General features: G+C 40.8%; 1 protein-coding gene across 1 annotated transcript in view; it reads left to right on the forward strand.

Moving 5' to 3' along the window:
* The first annotated feature begins 233 nt into the window (after positions 1 to 233).
* KCNK5 (potassium two pore domain channel subfamily K member 5) overlaps positions 234 to 21255 on the forward strand; it is a 35084-nt gene continuing 14062 nt past the window's right edge. The window contains exon 1 of the mRNA XM_071428306.1: positions 234 to 621. Coding sequence (XP_071284407.1) covers positions 436 to 621 — 186 coding nt within the window. The 5' untranslated portion in view covers positions 234 to 435. The remainder of the gene's footprint in view (positions 622 to 21255) is intronic.

The following is a 21255-nucleotide window of genomic DNA, read 5'->3' on the forward strand; positions in this document are numbered from 1 at the left end:
CACCGCCTCCCTCCCGCGCCGCGGGGACCGCCCGCCCCCGGCCGGGCCGCGGGCTGGGTCCCGCCGCGCCCCGGCGGCCGCTCCGCGGCGGCAGCGCCGCATGCGCGGGCGGGGGGGGAAGAGAGGAAGCGGGAGAGCCCCAGATTCAAATTGCTGTTCTGGAGGGAGGAGAAAACTAGGAGAAGGAGACAGCCCGGGGGGAGTGGAGGGAGGAGGAGAGAGTGGGAGGGGAGTGTGGAAGGGGAGTGTGGAAGACTCTAAGGGAACGCGGCAGAAGCCGGGAGAGGAGGCACCGCAGACGGCCGGCGTAGGCAGAGGTATCAAGGGAAGGACAGGGCGGCTTTGGGCACCCACGGCCGCAGCGCGGGGCACACGCCCCGGCTCGCCCACCCGCCGCACTTCGCCCGCCCGCCCTCCTTGCCCGCCGCCAGCACCATGGTGGACAGGGGCCCCTTGTTGACCTCAGCCATCATCTTCTACCTGTCCATTGGGGCGGCGATCTTCGAGGTGCTGGAGGAGCCCCACTGGCGCTCGGCTACCGACAACTATAAGCGGCAGAAGACGGAGCTGCTCAAGCAGTTCCCTTGCCTGGGCCAAGAGGGTCTGGACAGGATCCTGCAGGTAGGTACAGCGGGCACCGCCGGGGCGGGAATAGGGGCTGGGGCCGGGGGGTGCCGGCGGTAGCAGCGGCGGCAGCAGCAGCAGGTGCTGCCGGGGGCCCGGGAGCGGAAAACCCCGCGCCCGTGGGCGAGCGGGCTGAGGAACCGGCCGGGATCCGGCACAGCCCGACCGTGTCTGTGCCTTCACAAAGCCCGGTGCCGAAAAACTGTCCTTGAAGCGGGAGCGTAGGGAAACCTCTTAATCGTTCCTAACTACTTAATGACAGAGCCTTCTCTTTCCCTCCGAGTCCTGAAGGAGCTGGGGGTTGATTTTCAGCGGGCCGGCCCAGAGGTGCCGCCCGGAGTGTGCTCCCGCCCGCTGCTCAACCCGGCGCCCGTGAATGCGGCTCTTGTTTTAGCACCCACGGTGCTCCTTCTGCCTCAATGGATGTTGTGTTAAGAGGAAGGGAAGGTGAAGCCAAGTGTCTCGATCCTCTTGTGTTTGGTCTGATTTTCTTCCCTTTCTCTTTTTTAATTTCTTCCTTTACTAAATATTGGGGAGGTGCCTAGGGGTCCCGCAGGTCAGTCGGGGTAACGGGAGGAAAGGGTGCACGGCTCGCACGGAGGGATGCTCGCAACTCTTGCGCTGTTATACTCCAGGAGGCTGACTTTTTTTCCAAGCCATAAGGAGTTGATAATCGTCCTGTCTCGCTCATCCGGCAGAATGCTCTTCAAACCAGTTCTTAATCGATAGCGTGTATTAAATCCGAGAGCTATATAAACTTAGTGCCTTCTTATGGATGTGGAATCCGTTAAAATGTCGTGGTAAGCAGTAGTGAACTATGAAACACAGACTGCCCAGATATGTAGGGCTCCAGTGGTAAGAGTGAGCCATTTGGGACTTTTTAATTTCAGAAATGTTTATACCGAGTAAGATTTGCTGTTCATTATGTTTGGATTTTTATAAAATTATTTTATTTTCAAATTCACTAAAAGTCGATTAAAATGCTCAAATACAGAAGAATGGCAAAGTGGCTCATTAGTTTTCTTGGTGTAATAGATACTGTGCAAGCTTGGAAGAGTACAGATTCTTTATCCTAAAAGTTTGTGGTTAAAGTTCTCTTTCTTCGGTTGGTGGCTTCCTTCTGTCTGCTTCAGATAGCAGAGCGTTCTGGTGGCAATGTCCTTATTGTTCCCGTCTTAGTGCCTTGCTAAGTGTCTGTGGTATTTAGTGGAACAGGTGGATAGAGGCTTGAAGCTATTGAGAGACGTTGGAAAATGAAAGACATGCTATGTGTTTGGAGTAGGTTTTTGCTGTTCTGGAGTCTTAATGAAATCTTACTTTAGATTATATCCCAAACCTGTTTTAATGTCCTCAAGGAAAAAAGCATTGTTTGGATTGGGATGTGCCTGGCACGCTTAACTTGCTGCAGACATAATGCAGGATCTACATTCTGCCTTAATTTATTATGAAAATTATGTTGGTATGAGGGAATCATTAACAGCGTTTTATGTTTGGTTGTTTTTTCCCATTATGAGTATCACAATGAATCCTGAAGTGGCAGAAAGTTGGGGTTTTTTTGGTTTTGGGTTTATTTTTTTCTTAAAATACAAGATGATAATGAAAAAAATGTGGACGGCCTTTCCTCTCCAATGCATTAGCCCCTGCTGATAGTATCATACGTGGTTTGAGGTTTCCCTCTGCACTTCTTCCAATCCTATCCTGCTATCCATGTCCAGTCTTGCTAGTCTGATGATCCCACATAGATATTCTGTTGTCATCCTAAGTTCAGGTTAGCTCAAATGTAAATGCCTTTATTTCACAGTTATTTGTAACTGCAAACTTTACTGCCTGCTCTCTTTTAGAGTTGTAGTTTTGTGCCTGTTCATATTCAACTTCTATGTAAGAAGTGATGGGAAAGAGGGGAGTGTGTCATATCTGACAGAGGACAATGGTAGGGTGAAATCTAACCTAGCTGAAGCTAACTGATGGGGGGGAGGGAAATCATGTAAGGACATCAGGATTCTGTCCTAAATAAGCTGTAAAGAATATCAGAAATAGTCTTTGTAGTTGTCCTTTCTCATCCACTCAATGCTGCTTCTGTTGGGTTGTGCAGAATCTTTAAAACATTGCTTGCATCTCTTTCACAAAACCTGATCATCCTTTTCTATTATTAAACCTCCAAATTTATTCTCTATTCACAACCAGAACATGTTGATTTGAAAAATGGGCTTTTAACACCTCCCCACTCATCCTCATCCCCACTGCTATCTTGTTCCTCTGAGCCTCCTCTTCTAGCTTCTTCCAAGGACTCCCTAAACTTGTGCTTGGGATTTTGCGTGGTTTAACTAATTTTTCTGCTGTTGTCTCTTTTTTAATAGGTAATTTCATCTTGAAGCCTTTTCTTTCACTCTGATGTTGGTCCCAACTGATACTCTTGTGACTCTACAGAGCCATGTTGAGCTTTGCTGTTGCTTCTCTGATGTTCTATTTAAGACCCCCATTTAAAACATACTGGATAAAGTTCTTCAGCAAATATCACCAACTGTAGAATTTTAAATGTGTATTGGTAAAATGAAAGGATGCCAGGAAATGTTCAAGTTGGACTAACAATACCAATTTTGTTTCCAGAAGCAGCCTGAAAGGTGACAAGGACTGACTTATTCAGAGACCGGTCTCTCTGCTGCCCTTGTTCCCCACCCAGGTTAGCTCGTGTGTTCCTTTGAGCCTAATGCTAGCTGTAAGTGGAATGGAAACTGTGTGGAATGGCTGCAAAGCCAGATCTGTAGCGTTGATCTTGAGCACTTAAAAAGACAAATAGTTTATCAGCACAGATTCTCAGCTCACGTACAGACCAGCATCTCTGTACCAACAGTTTGACTGATTATTAAGTGGGCTGTATTTGGTCAAATACTGTCTAAAGTTTATATTCTGTAATAAAAATTTCACAATGTATTACAGTAGAAATACACCACAATAAATGTTTCTTGAAATGTGTTTAACACACTTGCAAAAATTTACAAGCTAAGTATTGTAGGATATGCTAAAAAGAAAGCCTTTTCCCTCCATCCTGAGAAATGCCTAAAAATAAACTTGCTTAAAAGCAACTTTTTAGGAGTCTCTTGTGTGAAGAATCCATTTGCTTTTGATTGTTGAGAGTACCATACTATTTATCAAACTGTAAGAGGTAAAGTACTTAAACACTTCTCAGAGTAACGTTATGTAGACCCTGATTTTAAAGGTAGCTCACCCTAGGCTGTGTATAGGCTGGTTTCTGCTTGTCCACGTTCTTCTGGGTAGAGCTGATTGCTCAGATATAAATGTGGCTGAGATGCCACATTATTCACATTATTTAAGCCTCCAAAGACCCTCCACCGCAACTGTGTATTGACACAGGGAGCTGTGTAATCTCTCATCTCTATGTACAATTACTTTGGAAGAGAAATGTCTCATAACTCTTTGGAATGTGTGCAGAAATTAACATTGTTAGTATTAATGTCACTAATCATATCTATCATCATTGTAGGATCTTAAAAGTAGTGTAACAGCTTTGTCTGTTGATACAATTCTGTGGCTTGTCATTGCCACTTGTTTCAGTGGCCGTGAGTTCTGGGACTCTTTAGGAAGAGCAGCAAAGCAGGGATCCACTGATGACACTTTTATCTCCCCTGCTGTAGGAAGGAGTTTGGAAGACTGAACCAAATATAAGGTGATTCAGTCATTTCCCTCTCCTCCAGTTCCTTACTTTTACTCTTTATTGCTCCATCCTGGTTGTGAAACATCAGCTTTAATGATAAAGGAGCTATTCATGCAAGAAGGTGCCCTCTTGACCTTCAATTTTGTCTATTCACATGAGCAAAGGTTTGCCTACCCTGGGCCACATCTTATTTACCAGGAAATCTTCTACTTGCCCACCAGAGTCATTGAAAAATGATACGGGTCCCACTGATAAACATCAAGGCTGGTGAAAAGAAAGGGAATCATTTGCAGATGAGTGAAAATGGTTGCTTTCAAAACAGCAATAAAATGAAAAGAGAAACTGCTGCCTGTGTTTAGGGGAAGCAGACAAACATACTGAGTATGAGAGCAAATAGTTGGAGTCTTTATTTGAGAAGCGTATAAGACTCAAAGCAGGCCTGAGATACAACTTTAGAAACTGAAATGTTTAGACTTAAAGCCCAGTGCTGTGAACAAATATTTTAGAAGACTTCTAAGGATGGCTGCTAGAATATACATGGCATGTGGTTTATGCTAAAGAAAATAACAGTTAAGTGGATTAATACTAGTTTCTCCCCTGGTTTTTAAAGTGTCTTCATTTTTCACAAGTACCTGCAGGTGCATTTCCAGGATTTTGGTTTGTGTTTGAAGATGGTGAAGCTTGCTTGAATATTCTTGGAATTTATCTTAAATTGTGAAAATTTAAGAATATTCTCTCATTCTGAACATTGTTTCCCACATTGCTTTTATTTCAAGCTGCTACCTCAGGGTTTAAATCTATGTGCAACACTTTTGAGAGAGTCTGCAAACTAGAAAAACTAAAGTTTTCTTAAAAACTTGAACTAGGTTTTCAATGCTTTATTCAACATTTAATAGAGATAAAGCTTTTGCTTAAGCTTTATAGAGTGACTTGTTTTTCAGTGTTAAATTAATAGGAGCATCTTTTTCATAATATTTTCCCTTTTTTGTGCTCTTCAGGAAATGGATAAATGAGATTCTAGACTTACTTGGGTTTGTTTGCTCTTTACCATCCTGATCCCTTCCATTGGGGATATTGAAGGTGGGGTGGATAAATAGGGGACTGAATTCATTATCTGGAATCACAGTTGACTTGTCTCTTTCAAGGTGAAGCCTTTTTCATAGGCTGAGCAAAGTAAAGCTGAGCATCTTTCAAAGGACAAGTGACTGCCAATGAAACAAAGTTGTTAACTATTTCTATTATCTTTCATATAAAAACTCGACAGTGTAAATTAAGGCTTATGCATGTGAAAAAGGTCTTCCTGGATTGTTCAAATTTACATCTTCATTATGCCCAGTCCAAATTCAGCAGCTATGAACTGAGATGAAAATGTAGGACCACTGTCCACGGCCGACTAAGATGCCTCAGAGTGTGACTTAGGGGTACTGCCACTGCAACATTAAAGAATTGAGGACAGGCAGCACAGAATCGTTAGGGTTGGAGAAAACCTCTGAGATCATAGAGTCCAGCCTTTGAACAAACACCAACTTGTCAAGTGGACTCTGGCACTGAGTGCCATGTCCAGTTGTTTCTTGAATGCCTCCAGTGATGGCGACTCCACACCTTCCTGGGTAGTCCATTCCAATGCTTAACAGCCCTTTCTGCAAAGAAATTCCTGCTGCTGTCCAGCTGCATTACCCCACAGCTTTTCTCTGTGTGTTTCTACACAGGAAACCAAATGTAAGCAGGCATGCTTTTCTGTTGTGTTTCCTTTTTTTTTTTTCCTTTTCCCTGTTTAACCATTAAATTGTTTGAACTTTCTTGGAACATAGTTAAACAAAGCTGATAGTGCATACACTGCAACTCTGCTGATGGAGCAATAGCAATCGATCAGAAGCCATAATTTTTTTGCTATGGGCTTTTCCTTTTTCCTGTTATGCACTTAATCTTTGAGTGTTCCTAGTATGCTGTCCTTCTGTTACCTTAGAACTGAATGTTTGTGTTACCTTGCATGTTACCTTCTGCTACTAGGTGTGTTTTTGGCAAGCTCTGCTCCAGAGACCATGGCATGCAGGTAGTTTTGCAAGTTACCAACAGCTTGTTCTATGCTTTGGTTCATACTGTATATATGGTTTTTGCAAGATACCTTCTGTACCCAGTGAAGATACAGAGTAAGGATGAGTTTGTACAGATTTCCTTTTTAAAAACAAGTAGTTGTTTTTGCTATGTATTAATAATTAAAGACAGTGAATTGTTTTGCTTTTCTCTGAATGCTGTTGACTTTCAGAACAGTTGTTTTCCTTGCTGGTAGTGCAATTAGATGTCAACATAATAATACACAACCCAGAAACAAGCTGGATTACAAGTGAGAGTAAATAATCTGATCATCTGGGGAGCAGAGGAGAATGCTTGTGCACTTTGGTGCTGTGGATCTGCTGATCTCAGTGCCTATGATTTACAGAGGTTTTATTCTGTCCTGGCACTTGTTTGATTCTATGGATTGAATGCATAGGAACATGTAATTAAATTTCTTCCTGGAGTAGGTTGGAATAGTAGTATGTCTTTGGGCTTTGTTTAGTCCAAACTGAGCTCATCACAAACTGAATCTGCTCTGTAGTATGTAACAGAATGTGGTAGCAGGACAAGTGGAAGAGTTGCACTCTTCGGTTAAATTAAAATCCTGAAGCACCACCTGTGGTGCTACTGACATCCTCAGGAGAGCCACTCTTTGAGGCCAATTGAACTTTCAAAATAAGCATGTAATATGTACTCTGCATTTTTGCTAGCACTGTCTGCTGAGGGGATGCCTTGGGCTTGAAGGAGCTTTGTCTTCCTTTATTTTCTGTCTTGATTCTGTCAGGTCCCTCACCATCACTGCATTAGTAGATCTTTTCTTTAGAACACCAGGTTCTTGAATTGTAGACAGGAGAGATTATTCCTAGGCATGTATTGCCCTAGTAGCTCTATTTACAGTCAAAATAGTAGGGAAGTGATTATTTTTCTTTTTTTTTTTTTTTTCCTTGCATTGTGTTGTGTGAACTCGAGTGGATCAAATGCACTCTTGGGTGCAAAATAGCTTCTGAAATGTTTTAAAATCAAACCTCAGAGACAGATTTTCTTAAGAGAAAGAAATGTGAGTGATAAAAGTGAAGTAGGAAACAAATAATAGGTTGTGTTTCTTTTTCTAACCGTATGTGTATCTGTAGTGTTTCTTACGATGGACCTATGTTTTTTAACCTCTGTTGTGGGATCGATTGCTACAGATCAGCCTGTCTGTAGGACTGTATTTCTGCCTTAATGAAAAGGCAGACACACATTGTGATTGAGCAAACTGGCAAATACTAAACTGACTTTGTTCTGTGTTGGCATCTTGGAAATACTGTGTAAGCAGTTTCCAACTGCTGAGAAACAAAACTCAGACCTGTACGTCTCTTTGAGCTTGCAAGAGGTGCAAAAATGTTCCCAGTTGGACCTATCACAGGTCTCTGTATTCTGATACTTCCTAACAACAGTGACAGTTAACATCCATTTGGACTGCAAAGTAAGTCACAAGATTGTCAGATAATGGCAGCGAGTGAGTAATAGCTGATGGAACTTGAAAATAATTCTGCAAAGGCTAGTGAAGGTCCCGAGGTAGAAAGCAAAGCCAGATATGATACAGTATTTTTGATGGCCTGGCTAAAATATCAAATTATCAGTGATGACTTCTCTGTGTGACCTCCAAATGCACATATTGCTACTCTTCTCTGCTACTCCCAGTCTACTCCAAATGAGTAAAAAAGCTGTGGAGGACAGTTGCTCAAGAATCATGTTTGGTCCCTCGCTAGAGAAACTGCAGTTTTTGAGTAGATAGGTTCTGGCCTGTAATGGAAGTGAGGTTGATGAGTCTCCTCCAGGCACCAAAGAAACAGAGGAGGTGTTTGGAGCCAAGCAGCTGAACAAAGAGAAGGGTTTAATCAAGCTCACTGTGATACTGACTTCTCCCTTAGCCTCTCTTGCATTAATCTGGCTGGAACGCTCAACCTGCCACATGCTCAGCTCTTACAGTTGCTGTTAACCAGCTACAGACTGTAATGCAAATTTGTTAAAATCAAGTTAAATAGTTGATCTATGATAACTCACCAGTTAAGGCTTCAGGCCTGTCTAAGTGGTGTGTACGTGACTGCAGAATGGCAGAGGGCAATCAGTGCTTGCCTTGTTGGCACAAGGCTTTTTGAAGGGCACTGGAGTTTGTGCTTCCCTCCTCATTTTTATCAGTGCACTCTGAAAATTTTTCACCTGTATCACTATCAATTGCCCTTTTAAAATGCCACTTGCCTGCTTCCAACTTTTTTTATGGCTTTTCAGGTGGAAGGCAAGAAAAGGGAGAGAGACCAAAAAATTTTGAAGTTGCTTCTGTTTAGCAGCAAACCCAGTAGTCATCTTTATTGTGTCTTTACATTATTTGTTACACTAATACTAGATTTTCTGGTAGTGTCTTAATTGGATGTGACTATAGGATAACAGTGCTTTTTCATGAAGTTGTTACATGGTCTCTGCAAGGTCCTAAAGGTGTCAACTTGATTAATGAAATGAGAATAGATGTCTTTATCTTATATTTAGGGGAAGTAAAATACAGTTCAAACTTTGAGAGCACCTTGGCTTTATTTGCATGTTTTAATAATGCTTGTTCAGCTCTGCTATAATTAGACAATTGGTTATTTGGACAGATGTCCTCACAGCTGGAGAAACACTGTCATAAAGTAGTTTCATGCTAGATACTGACTAGGTGTTTTCAGCTGAATTCTGTGCATATTGGAAAAACTGTCTCACTTATTTGAGGCAACTGCAGCTTTTCTGTGGTTTTGTTGACTTCCTTAGCATCTTTATGTGAGCAGCTTTTAAGCTTGAGTGTTCTCTACTTAGAAGTGTATGAGTGCTTTCTCTGTCTCAGCTTTGGAGAAGGTTCTAGATGCTGCTGAACAGTCACAGATGTCAGTTACAGGAAATCTGGGCTAGGAAGGAAAAGAGTAGCAGAAGGCAACAACTATGGTACTTCTGCCACTTGATCCCTCTTGCCTTCAATACAATAGCAAGAAGGTGACAAAGTGGTTTGGCTTTCATGCATTCCCAGGGATGGGACAGTTGAGAAGTGATGGAGCACAGAGTCTGTTAATTACCTACCACACATCAATGCTGTACATTGCTCTTTGCCTGCAATTTGTCTTGTGTTAGCTGTTCAGGGGAAACCTGCAAATGAATGGGAAATTTTGTGAATCTGAAAGTGTGCATGGTAGTTTTAAAGTGGAAAGATTTTTCAGTTGACTAAGCTTACTTTTTCACTTAGTTAAAATCCTTTCTACAAGATATATGCAAGTTCTAGTTTACCTGTGGGGTTTGACCAGGAACTAGATGTGGTACAGGACTGAAAAGATGACTGGAGATTGATTGAAGCAGTATCTGTTCTGCTTTCTGTCAGTTAGTGATTGGAAGCTCCCTTGGTAAGAAAGCCTCTTCTGTGTACTTATTAGTGTAGCGCCAAATATATTAAAAAACAGAAGATTGTGTTCCTGTGCATATGTTGTATATATGGTTTTTAATGTTATTTATGTTATTTTTAATGTTATTGGATTACTGAAAAAAAAAAGGGGGTTGTATATATGCTGACACAACTGTGTTTAAGAAATATTTTAATGCACAGCTAGCTTTTAGCAGCAAACTGATGGTATTGCCAGTATAATACACTCACCCAGCAGAAGAAATAAACTGGGCAAACCAAGCTATTACAGGTCTGAGAGTGTCTAGGTCAGACTGTTTCCTAGTCTGTTATCTCAGTTACTGGTCACACTTTTTTCTAGCCTGCCATAACTGTGCTGGCAGATCTCTGTATTTGAAAACATTTGTTCAGAGCAGCCTCCATTCTTTCCCCAGTCCTCCTCAAAGATCAGTCTTCAGCTAACCTAGTGTTGAAGGGATTTATAATAAAAATATTTTATTTTAGGTTTAAGCCCTGGATAAAGCTAAATATATAATAACAGAAGTCTCAAAGCTAAGAGCCTTTCTGTGGCAGGCTTTTTGCCCTTGTTAGACCCCTTAAGATAAACCCATCACCTTGCTAGTCATACAGAGCATCCTGTCCCTGTTGACATAGGAAGCATGCCTTGCCTTGCCTCCTCCTCCTGCTGCCTGATACAGGAATGATATAGGGAGATAGACTGGTTGAAGTTATGAAAAGTTTTTGGTTGACCCTGGAAACCTGGTTGGTTGTTTGGCTTAACAAGGTGGCTTAAATGAAGGTACTACCCTAAAGCGTTACTAGCCAACAGTGTGTCTTTTTCTTGTTTCTGTTCTGTAGTTCAAAAGTCTACCTGATTAAAAATGTTGTTGCAAGTAGTACTCTGCTCCGCCCAAGTCTGATCACTTTCAGTTTTTTTATTTGATGCTGTTGGGACAAGCAAGATTTTTATTCTAGCATGTGTAAGCTCACTGGATTGTCAGACAAGGAAGTTGTTAGGATAGGTTGTTAAACAGGAAATGAGGTGTGTGATGCTACTAGCATGCTTCAGCAGTAGCCTCTAGCATGTCTTCAGAGAAACAAGACCTTTAAAGTTGTGTTGAAATTTGGGGATGCAATACAAAAGTGCTTGTGAAACCGAAAGTCTATGGCATTTTCCTCCTGGTGCCTAAGAAACGGAACAGTTTTTAGAGTGTTCTTAACAAGTAGCTTTCTGTAAATTTCTTAACCTGAAGCATGTTTTAATGCATGGCTATAAATGGGAACAAATATAGTATGCAGTGTTACTTCATGCTTCAATTCACTCACTGAGCTGAGAAGTTTATTGGGCCTCTGTAAGCAAAGCTGTCAAGCTTAGATCACTTGTGTTTTGACTTGTTCTAACTACCTGTTCTTATGCACTAAGGGCATGGGAGGTTGGGGGGAGGGGGTGGTGGGAAGCTTCATTTTAAACTCAGTTTCCTCTTCTACTCCTGTGTAATATCAACATTTTCTGTCCAGCCCCTCTGCATCTAATAAATTCATCTCAATAAACTGTGTTTTTATTGACAATAGGACTGTTTTGGTTTCATTTAAATCTACTTAAATCAATTGCTACTGAACTGAAATGTATTATTTTGGAAACAGACTGCTCCATGGGTTACCATCTGCTTATGCAATCGGTACCAGCTCTGTTGCAAGAGTCTCATGCAAACACTGTCTGGTTCTAGCCCTGCCTAACACAGGTCACCAGCTGGTGTGAGGGCTTGATTAAACTCTTGACTCTTCTGCTTCCACTTTCTTATCTCTGAAATGGGGACAACAGCATTTTCCAAAGCCCTTCTAAAGGGGAGTTGGCTACATTAGTCACCATGTATGTATTCAGATAGGAAGGAAGCCTAATCTGGTATTACAGATTATTCCAGTGTCTTAATTTCAGCTGATGCAACATAAAGTTGTCAAAATACTTTTTTTTTTCTTTTCTCCATCCAAGGCAAAGTGTGTTATAATCATTTCAGAACAGAAGTCCACCAAATTAAGCTATACTAATGAAAGCTATGACATAGTCTGATAGGTTTTATTTCTGAATGAGAATGTTGGTAAGTCAATGAAAAGTAGGGACACTCAGCATCTGCAGAACAGCTGCAGTTCTCATGCAGCAATAACCTTTAGCTAATTTGTCTTCAGAACATGTCTATGTGGAACTTGGGAAAGTGAAAAGGAAACATTTCTATTACTGCATTAATCAAAAGAGCAAGGGAATGCTGGTAAAGCACTGAATATGCTTTTCATCAAAATAGTTTATTAAGTAGTTCATAAAACTGGACTCTAGTCCTGAAATTAATAGGGGAAAAATATAAACTACTAAATTCTGTAGTCATGATCTGTCAAAAAACCCAGATGCCTCTTGAAAACAGTTGGTATTTACATTCATTGCACGGAAATCAAAAGGGGAAATAAAATTAGGCAACAACATTAGTTTGCTGAGGCATAGGATCTGCAGGTATCACAAATAGGGAAGTTTCAGTATTCAATTCTGCAATGACAAAATAGTTCCAGTTAACTTATTTGCTGAATTAAGAGTTTCACTTATTATTTAACTCTGCAGAAAGTCACAAAAGGAAATAACCTTGTTGATCTTTTTCCATTAATATCCCTCACATTGTTTGTCCTATGAATTATGACTTATGGGAAAATTAACTGTCCATGCTATACATCATACACAAGCAAGTCTTAAACAGTGTATGCTGTAAAAATATTGACATACCTCCAAGAGGTTAATTTCCCTACACATTAGACCTTTTTTTCCAAAGGAAACAGTAACACCTATTTGAACTGCATAATAGAAATAGAACTCCAGTTGTTGAAATTGTTTTTTTATGGACTCATACCACCTAAATCTCAATGACTTCATGTTTCACTCTAAAATAGAAACTATTCCAGAACTTGGGGGGTTATTGCAGAATTAATTAATTCTCTCATCACAGTAATTTACCCCTAGTCTTCTATTTTATTCATCTGGGCCAGGAGGTCTCTAATCAAGCATGTTGTTAGCTAGTTGTTATGTCAAAGCAAAATTAGCAGCAGGACAGTAGAGGTTGGTAGTGAGGGGTTATTCATTCAACTGTAATGGTTCAATTTGCCAAAACCCCTCAAAATTCACCATGTAGCATCTTAAAACTGCTTGGTTTCTGATCAGTGGTGTTACATTCACTTTCTCTTCAAGGCTTGTTTGCATGCTTGATTTCATGGTACAGAAAGAGCAACAAATATTTTCAAAGGCCTTACTGCTCTGTTTTTCTATCAATTCATGTGAGCTATGCTGGCTTGGCCTCAATTTGCCTTAGAGAGGATCTGTGCTTAGGTCTAGCCCTTTTTGGGCTGAACATCCTTCTGTGATTTTATTATTGAATTTTACTGCATGAAAAATGAAGCCTCAGATTTAGGACATTCCTTTCAGTAAAGGTAGTGTGGGAAAGCAATGGGAAGTTTCCATGAGGATGGAGAAAGGCAAAACATAGAACTCATTGCAAACCATGAAATCAATAAGTATTATCTAAATCATGTCTGGGCAGACTACAACAGGTTTCCACAAACACTTCTGTCCACCATGTGAGGACTTTTTAGAAAACACATGTGTGTGTTTTGACTGAAAATCTCTTATACTGCCTATTTTTAAAACACTGTTTTGTAAAATAGATGCTTATGATGGAAAGCTGCAAAGACAAATGTAACTCTTGCATTGCTTCTTACAAAACAAAAGAACAAAATTATAGAATGGTTTGTGTTGGGAGGAGCCTTAATGATACTCCAGTTCCAACCCCCTTGCCATGGGCAGGGGTAACTTTCGCTGGACCATGTTGCTGAGATTCGTGTTCTGTTTCCATTGTCAGATGGAATATTTCCATGCAAAATGTGCTTAATCTGAAGAGGACATCTCTTGTGTTATGTCTGTAGCTGTAGATGTAATAGCCATCTGTAAACCTTCAGTAGAATAGCACTTGGTACAAATAAGGAGTGCAAATTATCATTACAAAATCAGTGATCTTGACTTGTACTTCTTTTCCATGTGGCCTTAAGATAAGGCTTCACAAAGTCACAAAGTAGGGTAATGCATCCACTTTGTAGAACTGCTAGTATGTTCAGTAAAGGAAATTATCTGTATTCTGTATGGCTCAAACCTTACTTAAAGTTCTTCTTGTTAGAAGTCTTTCAGGAGAAAAAATAAATCAAGCTCGTGCTTCAAAAATATTAGTCTTCTATTTATCAGTAGAGTTGTTTCTTTCCAAGTAATTTGTTTTGCTCTTCACCATTTATCTCTTGGGCACTCGGCATTGTGTCCATCCTTGAGGAAGAGCTCCTGCACACCTTTAAATGGAGCCACAGAAAATGGTAAAAGAGTAAAAACTCTCCCAGCATCTCTCTGGAGAATTCCTCCTCTCTTACTAAGAGGATTTTACTAAGGACAAAAATATGCTCCACAGTGCAGTACAGTAGTAATAAGGATTCCAGATCCAAAATCTTACCCCTAACACCACAGTGCAGAAATATTTACATTAGCTGAACTAATCACTGTTAATCTGGACCTTGGTTTGGGCAGGGAGGTTCTTATACACTACCGTGCTGAATGCTGTGATTAACAGCTATTGCCTGGTTGAGAGCCTGTTTTAATTTGCAGCTTAGTTTCATTCAGACTTATTTTTTTGTTGTTTATTCCTATACCAAACTGGATTTTTGTTTAAATGGTTTTTTTGTTTGTGGTCTTGCATTATAGTTTCTGACACAGTAAAAAGAAAGCAACGCTATCTCCTCTCACCCTTTATTTTTGCAGTAAAACTTGCTTATCTTCTCTAAATAAAATTGATGACAAAATCTATGTTGTTCTCAAGGGCAATGAGGTCCAGTTTCAAGATACGGAAGTTTTGGAACTCTCCTCTTACTGCAGGTTAATTCAAGGAGAATTTAAGTTTACAGCCTAGACTGAAGTAGGAAATTAAAGAAACTAGATGAGTTTCAAACTGTATTTTGCTAGTCTGTTGTCCCTATAATCGAACTAAGTCAAATGGTTTTTCCATGGTTCTTTTCTACAGGCATGCCCTTTCTGTTATTAAATCAAGAGCCTTTCCTGGAACTACTGTTTTTCTATTAATTTTCAGATATTGCAGAAGTTGGGAAGCTAGGAGGGTTAAGTTTGATCTCCACCCATTTGCTTGTCCCACAGGAGATAATTCTCTCATCATTTCAATGGGGATTGTTTACCAAGATATTTTCCACTAACTTTAAAACTCTCTCTTTGTTCTCCATGCCAAGTGACACCAAAAAAAAGTGCACTTGCATCTTGGGAAGCATCATATCCTCAGGAAAGCTCTCTTAATTAGGTTTATTACTCAGCTGTAACTTTCCCTGCAAAACGCAAGCATATCAATACACTTTGTGATGTTTGTGTCCACCTTGGAGGGAAGGAAAAGGTGGTGGTGCTAGTTACCAGCACTGATTGAGCAGCTAATCTTGCAGAACATTACACAATACTAAGACTGTTTCTCCAAGTAGAAGCAACCCTATGGACTTTTTGTAGATAGATTGGAATTCATTGCAGTGATCAGCATTTACACCTATATGAATTACTAAAATGGGCAGCACGTGAATGTCTGGTTTTAATTGGGAGGTAGGACGTGGTGAGTGGAGTGGGCGCAGGAGAAAGTAGGGGAAAAAAAAATTCAATGTAGCAAATACTGGCACTATAGAATGGCATAAAAATTTTATCGTCAATGTATATTGTATGTATCCTATTTGATGCTGCTCATGCTTTGTCTAACTTTGATCATCCATTCAAGCAGGGAATAGCTGGCAGGATTACTTACCTTTTCTGTTTCCAAACAATGATGTGGAATTAATTTATCCGTAAACTCACAACTTGTTTCCACTGGACTGTGTCCTGAAGTTTCCAGACTCATAAATGTTATATTTAAGCCACAATTAGAGTTTTATGTGTCTTTCAGGTTCAGGCATGTAAAGAGATGGTTCTTTACATCTCCTCCAAATTCATGATTTATTGCATGGCCTTCAGATAACAAGCTAAAACCAGAGCAGAGCATATATCTTCTAAATTTGTATGTAAAATCTTTCCCCCCCTTCTTGTCTCTGACTAATGAGAGCTATTTCTGGATAATAAATTGAGATTGTACTTGAAGAGCATGATTTCTGCTGTCTAATATGGGTTAATTAACAGATTGCCTTTCTAAAGGATCACTTAGTCTGATTAAATTTTAATTGAAAAACAAGAAAAACAGATGAGCACTTAAAAGACTGAAATAAGCAGTGTTTCTGCCTGTGACAAATGTACACTCTCTACCCTCATTCATTTTGCCAACTAGGAAGCATATAGAGTAAGAGGACACAGAGACAAAGAGAGGTGCTTGTGCTGTATTACTGTCTTTAATGAGACTGCCCTTTGCATGTTAAATCAATTTTTTCCTCTCTTCACTGGGTTGTCACTATCAGCAGTTACGGATTAACTAAGCCAAGTGCTTGGTCTGTTACAAATTCATCATTTTAGCATTGTTCCCACAGACACTCTGCACTTGCAAAAACAAAAAACCCAGAAGAAAAAAAATCCTGAAATGCCCAGATTGAAATTTGTCACTCTGTTCCTTTTGAGACAGTCCACTGAAGATCTTTCTTCATTGTTTAACATGTGTATAACTGGTGCTGTGTTAAAATAGTGGTGCTAAAGATAAAGGGTGGAAAAATACTATCTATCATCAGTGCCTGGGAAAAGGTGTGGGAAAACTCTTTTCCACTTGGCAGAATAGTTAGAAAGCAGGTCTGTTCTGCAAAGTCAGGACAGAATCTTAAGCCACTATAGCCTTAATAAAGGTAGGCAGGTGTGACAATATTATCTCTTATGTTTTATTTATAATGGCATTGTATCTAAACACAAATCCTTTTGAAAAACTTCACTCTACACATTTTTGGAAGGTCCTGGAGACTGTATGCAATAGTAAAATGTGGTGGGTTGACACTGGCTGGATGCCAAGCACACACCAAAGTCTCTGTATCACTCCCCATGCAAGTGGACAAGAGAGAAAATACAGGGAAAGGTTTGTGAGTTGAGATAAGGACAGGAAGAGATCACTCACCAATTACCATCACAGGCAAAAGAGTTTCAACTTGGGGATATTAATTGAATTTATTACTAACAAAATCAGAGCAGGATGATGAAAAGTAAAATAAATCTTAAAAACACCTTCCCCTTACCCCTCCCTCTTTCACAGGCTGTACTTCCTCCCACTCAGTGGCTCAGGGAGACAGGGAATGGGGGTGTTATGGTCAGCTCATCACACTCCTGGCACTGCTCAGGGAGAGGAGCTGTTCCCCTGCTCTGCCATGGAGTCCCTCCCACAGGGGACAGCTCTCCATGAACTTCTCCAGCACCAGTTTGTCCCATGGACAACAGCTCTCTCTGAACTGCTGCAGTGTGGGTCACTCTTCCATGGGGTTCAGTCCTTCAGGCACAGCCTGCTCCAACGTGGGTCCCCCACAGGTCCTACCAGAGTGAGCTCTCTCCATGGGTTTGCACGTTCCTGCCAGGACCCTACTCCAGAGTGAGCTCTCTCCATGAGTTTGCACGTTCCTGCCAGGACCCTGCTCCAGAGTGAGCTCTCTCCATGGGTTTGCACGTTCCTGCCAGGACCCTGCTCCAGAGTGAGCTCTCTCCATAGGTTTGCACGTTCCTGCCAGGACCCTGCTCCAGAGTGAGCTCTCTCCATGGGTTTGCACGTTCCTGCCAGGACCCTGCTCCAGCACAGGCCTCCCACGGGGTCACAGCCTCCTCTCAGGCATCCACCTGCTCTGCTGTGGGGCTCCTCCACAGGCTGCAGGTGGATCTCTGCATCCCCAGGGACCTCCGTGGGCTGCAGGGGCACAGCTGCTCCACCATGGTCTGCACCAGGGGCTGCAGGGGAATCTCAGCTCCAGAGCCTGGAGCATCTCCTGCCCCTCCTTCTGCACTGACCTGGGTGTCTGCAGAGCTGTTCCTCCCACATTCTCACTCCTCTCTGCTCTGGCTGCAGTTACATTTTTTTTTCCTTTTTAAATGCATTATTATAGAGGTGTTGCCATCATTTCTAATAGGTCCAGCCTTGGCCAGTGGCACATCCATCTTGGAACTGGCTGGCATTGGCTCTGCTGGACATGGAGGAAGCTTCAAGCAGATTATCACAGAAGCCACCCCTGCAGCCCCCCAAGCTACCAAAGCGTGGCCACACAAACACAATGGATTCACTAACCTGTAGCAAGGATGCTGTTGTTTAAATACTCTTTGCGTATACAGGTGATTCTGGGATTGGGTAGTGTGAATTTTAAGAACAGCTAATGTGATAGAACTTCAGATGCAAATAGGAGTTCACTGGCATGTCCAACAAACTCTTGCAGAGAAATTTTTGAGCTCATGTTGAGCAGTTCCAGTTTGCTTTGGGGAATGTCAGTGTTCTTCCTTGGTTCTGAGCATGTAAATAAACCTTACAGAAGCTTCCTCAGAATTACACTAAATAATGAATATTCTCAAGTGTAAAGGTATCTGTGTAGGATTATGTCAATGTTTTCTAATCCCTCTTCAAACTCAGTTACACCCTTTGAAGGACATACACAAGGCTTTTTTACATGCAGTTACTTAGTCAAGAGTATTTTCTCTCTGGTAAAGACTCAGTTACACCCTTTGAAGGACATACACAGGGCTTCTTTACATGCAGTTACTTAGTCAAGAGTATTTTCTCTCTGGTAAAGACCATTTCCATTTTTCTGTGTTTGATAGTATCTTGTTTGGTAGTTTCTTGTCTTTGGTGTTCTTACTGGACAGCCTGTTCTATGCTGGTTAATCAGTAAATTAAAAGAGATGTTGAGCTCTAATCCACAGTTTTCTTCATAGCATGTACTTAATTACTTTCACTGGGATCTGCTTTCAAAGTCCAGTAAAGGACAAGGTATCCCACTCTATGCTTTCTCCACCTAAATGGAGATAATAAAATATTGCAATAAAACTAGCAAGACTGCTTAAAAAAAAGTGCCAGCCACATGTAAGTCTCTGAACAGGAGGTTTCCCACTTAAATCGATAACGAATTGTGACAAAATGACTTAAATAAGAAATCAAGAACAAGATATGTAAAGAAATAATCTGGGTATTCTGTGTTCTAAACTAACAGCCAAAAATGATGCCTGATTTGCTGTCTGTTGTATCACAAAACTATGCATAGTGAAAACCAGGCATGTATTTACATGCATTTTTTAACTATCAGGCTTAGATGTAGGGACAGCTTTGTGTGAAGTGGCATGTGCTGGAGGCTCAGTTAGGTAAGAAAAAATCTGCTTAGGTGAAGGCACAAGTTCCTGACAGACCTAAGTAAAGCATAATGAAGGGAAAGCAATAGTGAGTCTTGGTTCTGTAATTAATTTATGCATTGAGAAGCACTGTTGCATGAACAGAATGAAACACTAAGAAGTTGGCTGGGTAAATGAAGAATCAACAAGATTAGCCAAACTCTTTCTACAGAGCAAGTTCAATCTTGTTATATAACCTTTTGGATAAAGTGTGTTATATACAATACATTTGAACTCTTTATATACCTTTCTGTTTTGTATGCTGTAAGATACTGGTGCATCATTTAAAGTCACTTGTAGCAAATTTAAATAACTTTTATAATTGCCTTATTAAAAGCACACAAATAAACAAAAACCACTGACATGTTGAAACAGTTTTAAAAAACCAGCAAAACTTCTTTGAGTTCTTCTTTTTCCCAAGACTGTGGAAAAGTGAGAAGATAATATTCTATTTGCTGTATTGATAGAAGTGTGAAAATATCATCTCATTCTGGATTAAATCTTGCTATTGTTGGAAAAAAACTCCTCCCTTGAAGTATATTAATCCATGTTTTTCCAGGATTTTTTTCCCCCACTGGGAATTTTGAAAACTTTGTCTTTTGATAAGAGAACTATATTTTAAGACTAAACTGTTGATTGAAAAATGCAAAATATGTATGCACTTGCTATAGCACTTGCACTGCATTTATAAAGTGATTGGTTATGAAAGCAAGGGGAAAACTTTTCCCCTGCTATTTGTAGTTGATCTACATTGGAATGTAAACCTGAGGAACAATACTTGCTTTCCAGGGTTTGCTTTTATTTTTTTTTCTTCTATTTCAATTCATACATAAAGGAGAAGGAATCCTATATAGTCCTAGTGATCTCTAGTTTTTTGCATAATCTTCATGTATTCTTGTGGTTATGTGTGTTATTTACATCTGTCAACATCAAGCATGAAGCTTATAGAGTTTCTTTTCTTCTAGAAGTGAAAGTTAACATTATTCTCTCAATGATTACTTCCTATTTTTTGTTTCAGTTTCAACTTTGACCTTGTGGTAGGCGGCTACCGTCCACAATCCCATTGTCCTGTTAGAAACAAGATATTTCTGCCTTGGATTTTGTTTGTTAAAGCAGCCTATACAAGTTCTAGGATTATCAAGAGTCTTGCAGAACCTAGTTTAACATAGGCCAGCTGGGTATTCACTCCTTTATGCTTAGCTGATCCGGAACCAAACTTGTGTAGTCAACCGATGTCCTCTTCACTTAATGTGGAACTTATTAATTCCCACCATCCTCCTATACTGCAGGTGCTGCTGACTCATATCCTGCACCTCTTGCTTCCAGCTCAACTCTCTGCATAGGTCAGTAAAGGACAGTAAAACTTTCACAGGTTAGCAAGACACAAGGGTGTTGCCTGTCAGACCGAGACAATGTGGTTCATTTGTCTTATTTTTCTTTCTCAAAAAAGGTCGCAAACCATTCCCCACAGAAGAGAAGTAGGAAATCCAGGACTCAGCTAAAAGACTTCTTTTTACATCTGGCATGGTTCTTGTCCTGACAAACATGAAATTCATGCTGCAAACACAGATAATGCTGAGAGGGAAATGAGAGGTCAGCTGTCCTAAGTCCTGCTGGTTTGTGTAATCCTGCAGAGACTGTCAAGTGGCAAAGGCAGCCTCAAGGGCTTGTCCACTTGGCCCCGTGTGCTGGCCCTGGTCATGTTGCCAGTGTGATTCCGATGGGAACGCTTGAGACCAAGCGAGCAGTTAGGGTAAGTCTGTCATTACACTAGAGATGGCAGTGAAAAAAGATGGCAGGAACCACAATTGTGTGCTTTTCTGGTGGCTTCGAGCTGCTTAGAACAGGAGGATGGTTACCACCATGCTTTCCTGAGAACTCTTGCCTTGAGCAGATCACGTATGAAATGTGCCAGGTGCCAAGTGGCAGAAACATATCCAGAGAGTGTGCTGCTGTTTTGTATTCTAGGCTGTGTGAGGTTTTTGTATTCTAATCCTTAAAGAATTTTTTTTCCTTTCCAAGAAGTGATGAGCTTCCATTTCTGTGCACTGACACGTGTATAGCAGCCGCTCTAAAGATGACATGGGAATAGCTGATCTTTCTGCTGCCTCAATGAAATCATTTCACCGT

This window comes from Agelaius tricolor, unplaced genomic scaffold, assembly GCF_023055355.1.
Source record: "Agelaius tricolor isolate 1412-34295 unplaced genomic scaffold, bAgeTri1.0.p SCAF_1, whole genome shotgun sequence".
Lineage (NCBI taxonomy): Eukaryota > Metazoa > Chordata > Aves > Passeriformes > Icteridae > Agelaius > Agelaius tricolor.